General features: G+C 50.9%; 1 protein-coding gene across 1 annotated transcript in view; it reads left to right on the top strand.

Moving 5' to 3' along the window:
* The window catches only part of CFAP47 (cilia and flagella associated protein 47), a 2,858,849-nt gene that overhangs the window by 220,410 nt on the left and 2,623,249 nt on the right, over nt 1-15,190 (top strand). The window contains exon 15 of the mRNA XM_078657910.1: nt 1,591-1,835. Coding sequence (XP_078514036.1) covers nt 1,591-1,835 — 245 coding nt within the window. The remainder of the gene's footprint in view (nt 1-1,590; nt 1,836-15,190) is intronic.

The raw sequence follows: 15,190 nt of genomic DNA, 5'->3' as shown, positions 1-15,190 counted from the left end.
TCCGATAGGAAAGACCGCAGCCAACCCAGTGCTTTGTCCCTAATGCCCCTAGATGCTAAGGAGAAACGGGGGCTGACTTCTGCACCCTTTCACAGCTCTTCCTTTCAATGTTCAACAGTTAACAGCCATGTTCCTGTGCATGCTCTTAGCTGTAGAACATTAACAATGAGAGCTGTGAAACAAAGGTTTTGGAGCCGGAGGGGGATTTCAACTCTCTCAGGCTCAGATAGGCCTTTGTTTTTTTTAATTAGAACATTCTGACCTCATGGGGCGGAATGTTCTAGCAACATTATAGCCTGCGTCGGTAGGCAGCACTGGCCATTAATGGCCAGCGGAGGTCTTTAACGTGGAGAAGTGTGGCTCAATGGTTAGAGCGGCAGACCCTGATGCAGAGGTCTGGCCCGGGACCAGGGTTCAATTCCTGCCTCGGCGGGTCTTGGGCTCACTTTTCCCGGACCTGATAATTCTCGCCTCAGTGCCTATTCTAATCATGGGTCCCACTCTGCAACTCTGGGCAATAGTTTGCTTAATCTCCACAACGGCCCCAACAGCGCTGGGATTCCTGGCTTCACCTTGGGGGTGCCCAGGAGTGGACATTTCACAGGGAAAAGCCAGGAAGGGTTCCACAGCGGTATGAGTACAGCGCCAGGACGCCCCGTTGCTGGGGCAGCAGTGCGCTTTACAAGTACAAATTCATTCATTCAATGCTGGAGCAGGCCTTTAATGGCCGGTATAGCCCGCTACGGCGGGCTATAAAACTTTATGAAAGGGCTTTGTCCTTTCCTTCCTTGGGTATCCTTGTCTTATTGTCAAGTGTATACCAGGCACTCCTGCTGCCTTTTGATCAATAGAAAAGATGACTGAGATTCCAGATACATAAACATTTGCATGATTGTATCATTCTCCTGGGGTCTCAATGCACGTAGCTGAGATCCAAAAGCACAGTGCCAGTCTAGCAGGGCGATATGTTGTAATATAGACTAAATGTGGTTAAAACGTTTTCACACTTCATTCTTTCCAAAGCAAAACATATCGAGTCCAAGCAACAAAATCGTAGAAAATATAATATTTGCAAGTTTTTATAATTGTCATCGATTTAAACTACAAAAGACTGGCCCAGAATCTTTAGTCATCATAGGTTTCCAGGTGTGCACTTCTCTAGTCTAACCCCATTCCTGCGAATTGTCAGTATAAGGAGAATCCATTATGTTTAGTATTGTTAGAAATGTATGTTTGAAATTTGTTGTTTCCCCTTTTTGCTCCACGTGTAACCTTTTTTACATTCTGAAACGTACCTTTCGAGGTTAAAAAAAAAGATGTGCTTTTCGAGACAGCTGTAAACCTAATTGGTTATTGTATTTCATGCATGGATTGATTTTTAGAGTCTAATACTCTGATATTTTGTGGACGGATTGAAATTGATAGGTGTGTATGAAAACTAAAAAGTATTAAAATCTGATTTAAAATCTTGTGTGCTGCTTCACTGAACTATTTTTTCTTGTATAAAAATGCATTTGATCATAGGAATGGTCAACCACACAATGCATAAATCTGCTTTGTAATGGTTTTATTTTGTTTATTTTTTCGTAGGTCAATATCCTATAACATTAACCAGAAGCACACTGGCCATGTGTTAATAATAGCTAAGGCAGTCCATGTTGCCCTTGAGATGTCTACCGATGACTTAATTCTGTATCCATCCTCCAGCTTCTTGGCGGAGAGTGGGATTAGAACAACAATCACTTTGTACAATCGTAGGAATTATCCTGCTGAATTTAGCTGGAAGCCAGTTGTTACAGAAAGAGGAATTGCTTTTTCAATACGCCCAGCCAGAGGTAAGATATATCTCTCAGATACTGTTTCTCTATGTATCCTATTTTTCCGAACGTTTGCCCCAATATGCCAGAATGCTAAAATACATTGACCAGTTAAGAAGCAGGCCATGATAAGTTTGAATGACCGGCATAATAGGAATAGTTATAGAGTGCAACACAGGAAACTGAATTAGGAGGTGGCACAAATATTTGGGTAGTCTAGTTTTTAGCTTCCTTTTATAGGCCTTGTGGTACTTTGTGGTGCCCATGTTGATTGGGGTGGGATGATTATTATTATTTTTTTAAATAAATCTTTTAATTCATTTTGACAGGACATAATGCGGTTCACTCAAAACCTTGTACAAGGCCTTATACATACTATATTGTCACGGGTGAATCCCTCGTCCCCACCCTGTCTCCCGCTCCTTTCTTTTGTACCTTCTTCTCTCCTCTATCTGGTTTGTCCTTCTCTGTGTATCTCCACCCAGGTTCACACACAAGTTCCCTCTGTAAGGGGTGGCATAATTTTTAATTTGGACCCATGAACTGCAGAGCCCCTCTGCCTTTTTGGCCACGGTGTGATTTTGGTGTGTGACGTAGATAGAGCATAGGCATTTTGACATGCTTTATCTCTTTAAAAAAAATAAAGTTGCCATGGATGCATTTGTGAATGATGCAAAGGAAAGCATTCATCCAGCAGCAGGAGAATGTCATTGGGGGTTGAGAAACTCTGCCCCTAGGGCTCCATATCATGTAACCGTGCTGGATTCAGTGTGTGACCTGATGGCTGCAAATTCAGATTTTCAATAGATTTGTGTAAGTTGCATTTTAGTTGAGGTTTCATGGAAGTTTCACCTATTACAGATGTAAGCATACTGACTTAGCCAACCAGTAGAGGATGACCCAGTCAAGTGTTGCCTAGTGTCTAAGGCAAAGACTATGTATTTGAAAGAGCTTGAATCTCTCCATGGTTTATCAATTACCTTCCAGGTATTCAATTTCAGCAGATTTCCTCATCAAAACGACAGTAGTTGCAGAGTGCCACTACAGTCACAGATGAAAAAGATATGCATCCCAGTGTTCTCAACATTTCAATACAATCCCTTGATCCCGGACAGCGGAGGAGCGGTGCCCCCTTGCTAAACGAGGAAAAATAAAATTATAATAAAAGCATTTTATTATCGTTTTATTTTTGCCTGTCTGGCAGCTGACAACGTGATTCTTCAACGGGGCAGGGTCAGGCAATCCTGGGCACTTTTAAGTGCTCATGTCTGCCGGCCAAACACACATGCGCACTTAGGTTTTTGCAACTCAGCTGTGTTGCGCAGCCAGGTTGGAGAAACACCACACGCTGCCAGGCACCGTCTGAGCAGCAAACGGAGCCACTTAAATACATCCCAGCACTTCTCTCATACTGGGAATTGTATTCCCAGCATTAGAGAAGCAATGAGATTGGCATCTGGGAGCCTGCACAGTGTGCAGACAGAGTAAAGGAGAGGAGCAAGGCGGTGGCCGTTGGCGTGGCAGGTAAGTGTAATTTTAATAATTAAAATGATGTGTTTAGTTTTGATTGTCCCCCCAGCACTAAGCAATGATAGCAGCCGCACTGGTCCCGGAGGCCATATTTAGTGATTGCAAGGCCTGTTTTTTTGGTTCCTTCCTATATCATTGTGATGAGAAGCACCTTTCAACTTACCCACCATTTTTGTAGCAACTGCAGTCTAATTTGCCTTTTTTCAATTTCCTTTTGACTGATGCCTGTTTTATTTGGCTGGCTGCATCACTAGAAGGTTGCCATTTTTTTTTTAGAGTTTGCAACTGCTCAGGAAGGCATTTCAGTCTGGCCCATTAACGGAGAATGTGAATAGATTTAACTTTACTGAACGTTCAGTTCTCTCAACTTTACTGCAGGAAGGTTTTGTGCCTGCCACTTTTCTTTCCAACATTAGGCATTTAATCCGGGCTGTCGTTTCTGGGCGACTCCCTGATAAAAGCAACATTACTATACCACTATTTTATTCTTTGTACTTCCTAATGATCACTTTTATATTGTAGAAAGTTGTTTTTCTGGTAGTTATTCTAGAACCTTTAGAAAACCTCTATTGATCAGATAGTTAGTTTTCCATCCGGTGCTTTCTTCGATCTATGGCGATACTATGGCATTTGTTAGACCTGGCACCTTGGCGTGAGTTTCCCTTCCACTTTTTGCTGTTGTGCCTCAAATGTTTTGCTGGTGTCTGCTACTCAGGGCACTGCGCCACGGCCAACCCGTGCCGCAGTGCAAGTGCTCCCTACTGTAAAGTGTACCTGTGATTGATGTCCCTGATTGGTTCATTGGATTTACTGTTAGTCCCTAGTAAAGTGCACCAGGAGTGCCAGGGCTTGTGAATGCCAATACTGCTAGTGGGCCTGCAGCGCTGGTTGCGCCACCCACAGAAGCAGCCTTAAAATGTGTCTAGGGTCTGCCAGTGCAGAACCTGCGTGCAGTCGGGTACTGTCATGCTGGCTGGGCAAGTGCACACACTTGCCAGCCCCTAAACCTTCCCTTAACTTCATATTAGTCACCCCTATGGTAGGCCTGAGGGCAGGGTGCATTGTAAGTGTAAGGTAGAACATGCCCTGATGTGTGTGGCATGTTCTAATAGTGAATAACTGCCAAATTCGTTTTTCACTATTGTAAGGCTACCAGTTCCCTTTAGGCCAGATGGGCTGCTGGAATTATTACACTCTATAATCCCAGCAGGCTCAGGGAACATGGTAGAAATTAATGTTTAGTATGCCTGAACTCAGAATAATAAAATACTTCTTTTAGTAAAGTTTATTTTAATATCCTGTGTTTGCAAATGCTACTTTTAGAAAGTTAGCATTTGCTGGCCTAACCATTTCAGCCCGCCTCTGCTTGGATGTGGATCTGACTGTCTGGTGTGTGTGAGTGACAGGGCTGGGAGTTGACAGGTAGTGATTAGCAGGATGACCCCTTAGTGGGTGGTGGGAGTTTTCCCTGAATGATGCATCAGGCTGTGCCCCTGCCTCCACAATGCTGGCGCCGCCCTCCTGGGGAGCGACTGATGACTCAGCCTGCACCTGGCCCAGGAAGGACCGAAGCCTGTCAACAAGGTGCTCAAGCTGCCCCTGCCTTCACAATGCCGGCTCCGCCCCCCTGGGGAGCGGCTGATGTGCCTGCCCTCACACTGAATGCAGAAGCCAGAAGTACCCACAACAAGTGCTCAGAGACTGGAGCAGTTATGCAGAGGCCCCCCAGGCTTGCTAGAACAAAAGAAACTGGGTATAAAAGAAGGAGCCCTGCTCCTTGTAAATTAGATCCTGTTTGTGCTACAGAAGACACTCTGCCCGAAGAGAAGGACCTGGAAGGACTACAAGGAGGAGTACTGACTCTGGCCTGTGTCTGGTGCCTTGCTGCCAAAGGAGAGGAAGAGAAAAGACTACAAGAGACTTTTGCTTTTATTTTGAACTTTGTGCCAAACTCTGCTGAAAGATCTCCAAGGGCTTGCTGTTGAACTTGCCCCCTGACCAGCGCTCCAGGAACAGTGAGCGCTAACCCCTGACCAAGGCATCTGCTGTGTGTGCTGCTTATCGCTGCAGCGCTGATTGAGGAGGACGAGGGCATCCATCCCCCTGCACACCGTGACCGTGGGGTCAGCCAGTCGCCCTAGCACCGTGAGGCCCAGCCGCCGCTGGCCCGAGCATCGTGACGGCGTCTGCCCTCTGCCCCACACGAACAAAGTAACGGAGGACCCGTCCGGTCCAAGCATCGAGGTCTACTGGGCCCCAGCGCCGTAGACGCCCCCGCAAAGACGGACTGCCGCCCTTCTGTCCTCCCCCGCTATCAGCGTCCTGCCTGCTGCCCCGCTGAAGGGACATCACCGCGACCGGCACTTTGGCTGGGTACGTCCCGCACTTGGGGACCGTACTGCCACTGCGCCACACCCAGCCGCCGCCGTCAGGACAAAAGAGAAGACGGAGTAAAAGGACCTGAGCCCCCATCGAGCACCGCCGCCCCCGGGTGACCCGTGACCTGCTGCCTCGAGCCGCCGCTCGCCTCGCCCGCCAAGGAAGCAACGCGACGTGGGACAGCTCCCCCTTCAGCCGTCCTCTTCGAAGATCACCACAAGAAGTGAAAGGTACTGTCTTTGCCCCTCCGCGGTGCGAGCGTCCTGCAATCTGAGCTCGCACCGCGCTGTCTGATCTCGGGCACCCCGGGAGCCTCACCGCTGCTGTTTGCTTTGCAGCACGAGCCGCCCCAGAGTCAGAGGCTCGCTCTGCTCTTGGCCCCCGAGGCCCCGCCTGACGCTCCCTGAGGCCCGCGGCCCCCTCTCCCCGAGTCGAGCCCCGAAGGGTGACTCATTTCTAGAGCGGAGACAGCGGGAAGCGCCTTGAAGGGCTATAAGACACTGGAACCTTTCTAAAAGCTGGGCAGAAGGCCCAAAAGACCGCATTTATTCAAGAACTGTGCCTTTTCATAAAGAGTAACTGGAACCTGCATTTGAAGTAACCAAGACTGTATTTACAAGCCTGCTTGAAATTTATATAAAGAACATATATTTTTACAAATACAGTTTGGTGTCATTGTGTGGTGGGTTGGTTGTGATGGTGTGATATTGCAAATGTTTAACCCTATATGCCCCAGAGATTAGCCTAAGACTGCTTAAGCCACACTACCTAGAGGGTAAGCAGAGGTTGTCTTGAAGGTAGCCCTCAGCCCTGACGGGGAAGAGAGAGTCCCTGCTTGTCGCCAGTGTTGCACTGCGCCAACTAGAGACTCCCCCTTCCTACATTGGACGCAGCGGTGAGGATCGCGAATTTACATTTGCAGTGTTTTACCTTAGCTACTGACCATTGCACAGTGATTACAGTCCAGTATCTTAGCCACAGACTTTTTGGTTCTTAATTTTGCTAAAAGAAGAAGATCCCTAGTGTTGCAAGCATGCCTGGCACAAACAGCATTGATGGAGGAGAGTCCATAGCCTCTGGTGCGCAGGAGCTAGAATGGGATGCATCAAAGCTGGATGACTACACAAAGAAGCAGTTGAGTTTTTTTTGCAGGAAACTCAAGGTTCCACACGCAGGGTGCAGAAACAAACCTGAGTTCTACAAGGCCATGAGAGCCTGGCTTGAATCTAGGAAGGCACCTGAGGATCAGGGTGCACCTGTGGATCCTGTGAGTCTGGAAAAACCAGACAGCGTCATTAGCTTTGGCAGAGGCCTGTCGCCAGAGGAGCTGGCAGACAGACAGGCAACCAGGGATCATGAGATAAAGCTGGCAGAATTGAATTTAAAGGGCCAAATGGAGCTTGAAAGCAAAAGAATGGCTCTGGAAGAGCGAAAACTCCAATTGGAGTATGATGTGAAAATGAGGGAGATGAGTCTAAAAGAGAAAACCTTGGATCATCCTCCCTCTGGTGGCAGCGCAACGCCGGTGCAGGTAGAGTCAAGAGTGCACATCCCCAAAGATGTAGTTAAGGAGTTCTTTAAGGGGGATGACATAGGACAGTGGTCTAGGGCATATGAGGTAGCCATGTTTTCCCACCGGGTCCCTGAGAAGGATTGGGGAGCGGGGTTATGGGGAAGGTTCCTTAGCGAAGGGCGGGACACCCTGCTAGATTTGCCCACTGAAGACCAGAGATCCTATCCCCATATGAAAGAAGCTTTAATGACCAGGTATGGGCTTACCCCTGAAATGTATAGGCAGAAGTTTAGGGGGTGTAATAAGCGGCCTGGGAGTACATATGTGGAGTTTGTGACTTTTTTTTGCAGAGCACTGGATGGTTGGGTGAAGGGTAACAAAGTGAATGATTTTCAGGGTCTCTTTGATTTAATTGCATGGGAGCACTTGTCTGAACAATGTTTTCCTGAGTTACGCCAGCACCTGATTGATAGCAAGCTGTCCAACCCGAGGAAGCTTGCTGAGGAGGCGGACCGCTGGCTCAGCACCAGGGTCCACAAGGGTCCAGTGGGAGACTCCGCCAAGGGTGGGCAGGGTCCCCAGCAGAAGAGTGGGGGGGACAAGGGAAAACAGAAAGGGTTCCAAAAAGGCCCCCAAAGTAATCCCCAAGGGGACCAGCAGAAAGGTTCTCAGCCTCCCCCACCCCCAAAGCAGAATGGGGCCCCGACAGGTAGACCTGTTCCAAAGGGGCCCTTCAATTGTTTCAAATGTGGTGACCCGGGGCACATAGCCAGTGACCCCAAGTGTCGCCTGTTTGGAAAACCAGCACCCACTGGTGCTCCGCCCCGACAAGTGACCAGTGTTCACTTAGGAGAAGAAGTGATGGTCCCGGGGGGTGGAGATCCTGTTCAGATGACCCTAGTCTCACTAGGAGACAGTGAGATGGTCCCTACAAACTACCTGCCCTCTAACACTAAAAAATATGGGCAGGTGGTTACCATCAATGGTAGGAAAGCTGAGGCTCTTAGAGACACAGGAGCCAGTGTGACTGCAGTGAGGCATCACCTGGTGTCTCAAGAGCAGGTTGTACCCCATGTCTATTGTAGGGTTGTCAATGCTGACAACTCAGAGAGCCAATGTCCAATGGCTCAAGTTCCCTTCGAGTGGGGGGGGGTCTCTGGTACTCTGCAGGTCTGTGTGAGGAAAGCCATGCCTGTTGACTGTTTGCTAGGGAACGACTTGGAGGACTCCCCTTGGGAAAAGGTGGAGAAAACGACTCACCTGAAGATGGTGGGTCTACCTGACTGGGCGTGCGTGACCACCCGGTCAATGGCAGCCAGAAGGGGTGATCAAGAGGTCCTGGGGCCTGAAGGAGAGGCCCAGGAACCGGCCTTAGGGAGAAGGCGCAGGGTGCGCGGGAAACCGGCCCCTGAAGTTCCCACGGTCCAGGAGGAAGCAGACCTTGAGGGGGATGCCCTGGAGCCTACTGGGGAACAGATTGCCGAACTGGGGGACCTGCCTGAGCTGACCCATTGGCAGCAAGAAGGAGGCCCCTCCAGGGAGGAATTCTGCAGGGAGCAGAAAGAATGCCCTTCTCTCGTGGGTATGCGGCAGCAGGCTGCAGACCAGGCCAATGGTGTTCAGGCCAAAACACATTATGTGTACTGGGAGAATGACCTCCTGTATTCAGAGCCTAAGGCTGCTGAACCTGGGTCAGCCCGTGTGCTGGTGGTACCCCAGAAGTTCAGAGCCTTCCTACTGGGACTGGCTCATGATGTGCCTTTAGCAGGACATTTGGGGATGGACAAGACCTATGACAGGCTTGTCACCCACTTCTACTGGCCCCAAATGCACAAGAGCTCAGATGCTCATTGTAGGACCTGTCCAACTTGCCAGGCAAGTGGGAAGAGCGGAGGGAAGAACAAGGCTCCCCTCCAACCCTTCCCTGTGGTCAGTACGCCATTCCAACGAGTGGGTATTGACATTGTTGGGCCTCTGGACCCCAAGACAGCCATGGGCAACAGGTTCATCCTGGTCTTGGTGGATCATGCCACCCGGTACCCTGAAGCCATCCCTCTGAGGACAGTGACGGCCCCCGTGGTGGGGCGTGCACTGATGGGAATTTTCTCCAGAGTGGGATTCCCTCTAGAGGTGGTGAGCGACAGGGGGACCAACTTTATATCCAAGTATATGAAGTCCCTTTGGCAAGAGTGTGGTGTAACCTACAAGTTCACCACACCTTACCATCCCCAAGGAAACGGGTTGGTTGAGAGATTCAACCAAACCCTGAAGGGCATGATCATGGGCCTAGAAGGTCCAATGAGGCGTAAGTGGGACGTCCTCTTTCCATGCCTGCTCTTTGCATACCGCGAGGTGCCACAGAAGTCCCTAGGGTTCAGCCCCTTTGAACTGCTGTATGGTCACCCCGTGAGAGGACCACTGAGTTTGGTAAAGGAAGGCTGGGAGCAATCTCCCAGGAAACCTCCCCAGAATGTATATAGCTACATGCTGGCCTTCAGAAACCAAACCAGGCGCTTCAGACAACTTGCTGAGGCAAATCTGGAAGCTAGCCAGGAGGAGATGAAGCGGTGGTACGACCAGAATGCCACTCTGGTAGAGCTTCAGCCTGGACAGGAGGTGTATGTCTTGGCCCCAGTGGAACCCTGTGCACTTCAGGATAAGTGGACAGGCCCATTTGAGGTTGTGGAGCGCAAGAGCTCAGTGACATACTTGGTGGACATGAAGACGCCCAGGAATCCTTTACGGGTCCTCCATGTTAACCGCCTCAAGCCCCACTTGAAAAGGTCCGAAGTGGGCATGCTGTTGGCCACTGATGATGGAATGGAAGAGGAGTCTGAGCCTCTTCCTGACCTCTTAGTGGCCTGTGAGAAAGATGGGTCAGTGGATGGAGTTAACCTCTCACCCACCATGACCCCTGAGCAACAGGAAGACTGCCGCCAATTGCTGGGGCAGTTTCCAGATCTGTTCTCCCTGGTTCCTAGTGTCACAGATTGGTGCGTCCATGATGTGGACACAGGAGACAGCTTACCTGTGAAGCATAAGGCTTACAGGGTAACTGACAGGGTCAGGGCCTGCATCAAGGAGGAGGTCTCCAAGATGCTTGCTCTTAGGGTGGTTGAGTCTTCCAGCAGTCCTTGGTCCAGCCCCGTGGTCTTGGTCCCAAAGGCTGCTGCGCCGGGAGCCACACCTGAACTCCGGTTCTGTGTGGACTACAGAGGACTCAATTCAGTCACCAAGACTGACGCGCACCCTATCCCCAGAGCTGATGAGCTCATTGATCGGCTAGGGGCTGCCCGGTTCCTCAGCACGTTTGATTTAACGTCTGGGTACTGGCAGATCGCCTTGACCGATGGGGCAAAGGAGAGGTCCGCATTCTCCACACCAGATGGGCATTTCCAGTTTCGGGTTATGCCATTTGGGATGAAGAATGCCCCTGCCACCTTTCAGAGGTTGGTCAACCAGGTGTTGGTTGGGCTGGATGAGTTCAGTGCCGCCTACCTGGATGACATCGCAGTGTTCAGTGGCACCTGGCCAGAACACCTGCGACACCTCTGGGAAGTGTTGATGGCGCTGCGCAAGGCAGGCCTCACAATCAAGGCAAGCAAGTGCCAGATTGGGCAGGGTTCAGTGGTGTACTTGGGACACCAAGTGGGGAGTGGCAAGGTGGCACCCCTGCAACCCAAAATTGAGACCATCCTGGCTTGGGAACCCCCCAAGACCCAGACTGCAGTGAGAGCCTTCCTGGGGCTCACTGGGTATTACAGGAGGTTTCTCAAGGGCTATGGCACTATTGTGACCCCCTTGACAGAGCTGACTTCTAAGAAGCAGCCCAGGAATGTGATTTGGACTGACACCTGTCAGAAGGCTTTTGACACCCTGAAGACTGCCATGTGCACGGCGCCCGTGCTCCTGGCTCCTGATTTCTCCAAGGAATTCATAGTGCAAACAGACGCTTCAGAGCATGGTGTAGGGGCTGTTCTCTCACAGATGACTGAGGAGGGCTGGGACCAACCCGTAGCCTTCATCAGTAGGAGGTTACTTCCACGGGAAAGTAGGTGGAGTGCAATAGAGCGAGAAGCATTTGCTGTGGTCTGGGCGCTGAAGAAGCTAAGACCCTACTTGTTTGGGTCTCACTTCCGGGTTCAGACAGACCACAGGCCCCTCAGATGGTTGATGCAAATGAGGGGTGAGAACCCAAAACTGTTGAGGTGGTCCATCTCCCTACAGGGTATGGACTTCACGGTGGAACACCGCCCTGGCACAGATCACGCCAACGCTGATGGTCTGTCCAGATTTTTCCGCCTTAGTGATGAGGAACTCCCTGGGGAAAGGTAGTTCCCCCCACATTTCAGCTGGAGGGGACACGTGTTAGACCTGGCACCTTGGCGTGAGTTTCCCTTCCACTTTTTGCTGTTGTGCCTCAAATGTTTTGCTGGTGTCTGCTACTCAGGGCACTGCGCCACGGCCAACCCGTGCCGCAGTGCAAGTGCTCCCTACTGTAAAGTGTACCTGTGATTGATGTCCCTGATTGGTTCATTGGATATACTGTTAGTCCCTAGTAAAGTGCACCAGGAGTGCCAGGGCTTGTGAATGCCAATACTGCTAGTGGGACTGCAGCGCTGGTTGCGCCACCCACAGAAGCAGCCTTAAAATGTGTCTAGGGTCTGCCAGTGCAGAACCTGCGTGCAGTCGGGTACTGTCATGCTGGCTGGGCAAGTGCACACACTTGCCAGCCCCTAAACCTTCCCTTAACTTCATATTAGTCACCCCTATGGTAGGCCTGAGGGCAGGGTGCATTGTAAGTGTAAGGTAGAACATGCCCTGATGTGTGTGGCATGTTCTAATAGTGAATTACTGCCAAATTCGTTTTTCACTATTGTAAGGCTACCAGTTCCCTTTAGGCCAGATGGGCTGCTGGAATTATTACACTCTATAATCCCAGCAGGCTCAGGGAACATGGTAGAAATTAATGTTTAGTATGCCTGAACTCAGAATAATAAAATACTTCTTTTAGTAAAGTTTATTTTAATATCCTGTGTTTGCAAATGCTACTTTTAGAAAGTTAGCATTTGCTGGCCTAACCATTTCAGCCCGCCTCTGCTTGGATGTGGATCTGACTGTCTGGTGTGTGTGAGTGACAGGGCTGGGAGTTGACAGGTAGTGATTAGCAGGATGACCCCTTAGTGGGTGGTGGGAGTTTCCCCTGAATGATGCATCAGGCTGTGCCCCTGCCTCCACAATGCTGGCTCCGCCCTCCTGGGGAGCGACTGATGACTCAGCCTGCACCTGGCCCAGGAAGGACCGAAGCCTGTCAACAAGGTGCTCAAGCTGCCCCTGCCTTCACAATGCCGGCTCCGCCCCCCTGGGGAGCGGCTGATGTGCCTGCCCTCACACTGAATGCAGAAGCCAGAAGTACCCACAACAAGTGCTCAGAGACTGGAGCAGTTATGCAGAGGCCCCCCTGGCTTGCTAGAACAAAAGAAACTGGGTATAAAAGAAGGAGCCCTGCTCCTTGTAAATTAGATCCTGTTTGTGCTACAGAAGACACTCTGCCCGAAGAGAAGGACCTGGAAGGACTACAAGGAGGAGTACTGACTCTGGCCTGTGTCTGGTGCCTTGCTGCCAAAGAAGAGGAAGAGAAAAGACTACAAGAGACTTTTGCTTTTATTTTGAACTTTGTGCCAAACTCTGCTGAAAGATCTCCAAGGGCTTGCTGTTGAACTTGCCCCCTGACCAGCGCTCCAGGAACAGTGAGCGCTAACCCCTGACCAAGGCATCTGCTGTGTGTGCTGCTTATCGCTGCAGCGCTGATTGAGGAGGACGAGGGCATCCATCCCCCTGCACACCGTGACCGTGGGGTCAGCCAGTCGCCCTAGCACCGTGAGGCCCAGCCGCCGCTGGCCCGAGCATCGTGACGGCGTCTGCCCTCTGCCCCACACGAACAAAGTAATGGAGGACCCGTCCGGTCCAAGCATCGAGGTCTACTGGGCCCCAGCGCCGTAGACGCCCCCGCAAAGACGGACTGCCGCCCTTCTGTCCTCCCCCGCTATCAGCGTCCTGCCTGCTGCCCCGCTGAAGGGACATCACCGCGACCGGCACTTTGGCTGGGTACGTCCCGCACTTGGGGACCGTACTGCCACTGCGCCACACCCAGCCGCCGCCGTCAGGACAAAAGAGAAGACGGAGTAAAAGGACCTGAGCCCCCATCGAGCACCGCCGCCCCCGGGTGACCCGTGACCTGCTGCCTCGAGCCGCCGCTCGCCTCGCCCGCCAAGGAAGCAACGCGACGTGGGACAGCTCCCCCTTCAGCCGTCCTCTTCGAAGATCACCACAAGAAGTGAAAGGTACTGTCTTTGCCCCTCCGCGGTGCGAGCGTCCTGCAATCTGAGCTCGCACCGCGCTGTCTGATCTCGGGCACCCCGGGAGCCTCACCGCTGCTGTTTGCTTTGCAGCACGAGCCGCCCCAGAGTCAGAGGCTCGCTCTGCTCTTGGCCCCCGAGGCCCCGCCTGACGCTCCCTGAGGCCCGCGGCCCCCTCTCCCCGAGTCGAGCCCCGAAGGGTGACTCATTTCTAGAGCGGAGACAGCGGGAAGCGCCTTGAAGCGCTATAAGACACTGGAACCTTTCTAAAAGCTGGGCAGAAGGCCCAAAAGACCGCATTTATTCAAGAACTGTGCCTTTTCATAAAGAGTAACTGGAACCTGCATTTGAAGTAACCAAGACTGTATTTACAAGCCTGCTTGAAATTTATATAAAGAACATATATTTTTACAAATACAGTTTGGTGTCATTGTGTGGTGGGTTGGTTGTGATGGTGTGATATTGCAAATGTTTAACCCTATATGCCCCAGAGATTAGCCTAAGACTGCTTAAGCCACACTACCTAGAGGGTAAGCAGAGGTTGTCTTGAAGGTAGCCCTCAGCCCTGACGGGGAAGAGAGAGTCCCTGCTTGTCGCCAGTGTTGCACTGCGCCAACTAGAGACTCCCCCTTCCTACAGCATTCGATTCAGAAATTGATTGCCATAATATATAGAAAATTTAACAAGGGGTATTTGACGAGATGCAGTCTTGCATGTAAAGGCCTCTAAACAGATCACAAAAATAGAAATGAAAGTGTTTTTGCAGACTAGTTCACTCTGAGCCACATACTTGGAGGACCACTATAAACATAGTTCTGATTAGGCACACATACAAATAATACCAGATTGAATGTTACTGTGTAAGAAGCTGCCGCCGTTGACACCTCAGGTGCCATTTTGCCCCTATATTCTTACTTCTTTGCTTGGATTTGTTCTGGAAAATTCCTTGGTGGAAAGTATTCACATGCACCTATTTTTGAGTATTCAGCCCCAGCCCATAAACCCCAGTTTTCTCACCCAGCACCCATCTCCAGAGAGCTTGGGGATCCAGGCCCCCACCTTCAAAGTTAACACCAGCACATTCCCTTCCACTCCACTGGACATGGATTCCAAAAGGCTGGATACCTTTGGGACGAGGATGTTCTCTTCCGCCAGCCTGGCACTGTGGTCGGTGAACAACACGTGCCTCTTTGACTGATACTTCCATACTATCTTGGACTTGGTTGCGCAAGTGCTGCCTGTGTTCTCGGAGGAGGCCTGAGGGGAGGGACACAGTCAAGTTAACCTTCAGCTGTAGGCTGAATACAACAGAGTCGCTGGTCAGAGTGATTTCATGGTTGGGGGCCCATAAGGCACCTCACCTGACTTAGAACCACTGGGTTTTCGGGGTATGTCCATGCCTTGCTCATGGACATGCTCTATGATGGCGCTCGGTTGTTTGGAGAGAAGGTGGGCTCAGTGCTCAACCGCTTTAAGGACAGCAGTGCTATTGCCAGGTCCTTGGGCCCTTCCATGTTCCCTTCCCAATACCAGTAGGCCTTCCGCACCTTTCATGGTTTCGGAAGGGGCTTCCAACGCTCCTCTACATGCCT

This window comes from Lissotriton helveticus, chromosome 8 (genome assembly GCF_964261635.1).
Source record: "Lissotriton helveticus chromosome 8, aLisHel1.1, whole genome shotgun sequence".
Taxonomy (NCBI): domain Eukaryota; kingdom Metazoa; phylum Chordata; class Amphibia; order Caudata; family Salamandridae; genus Lissotriton; species Lissotriton helveticus.
This window is presented reverse-complemented; position numbering and strand designations above follow the sequence as displayed.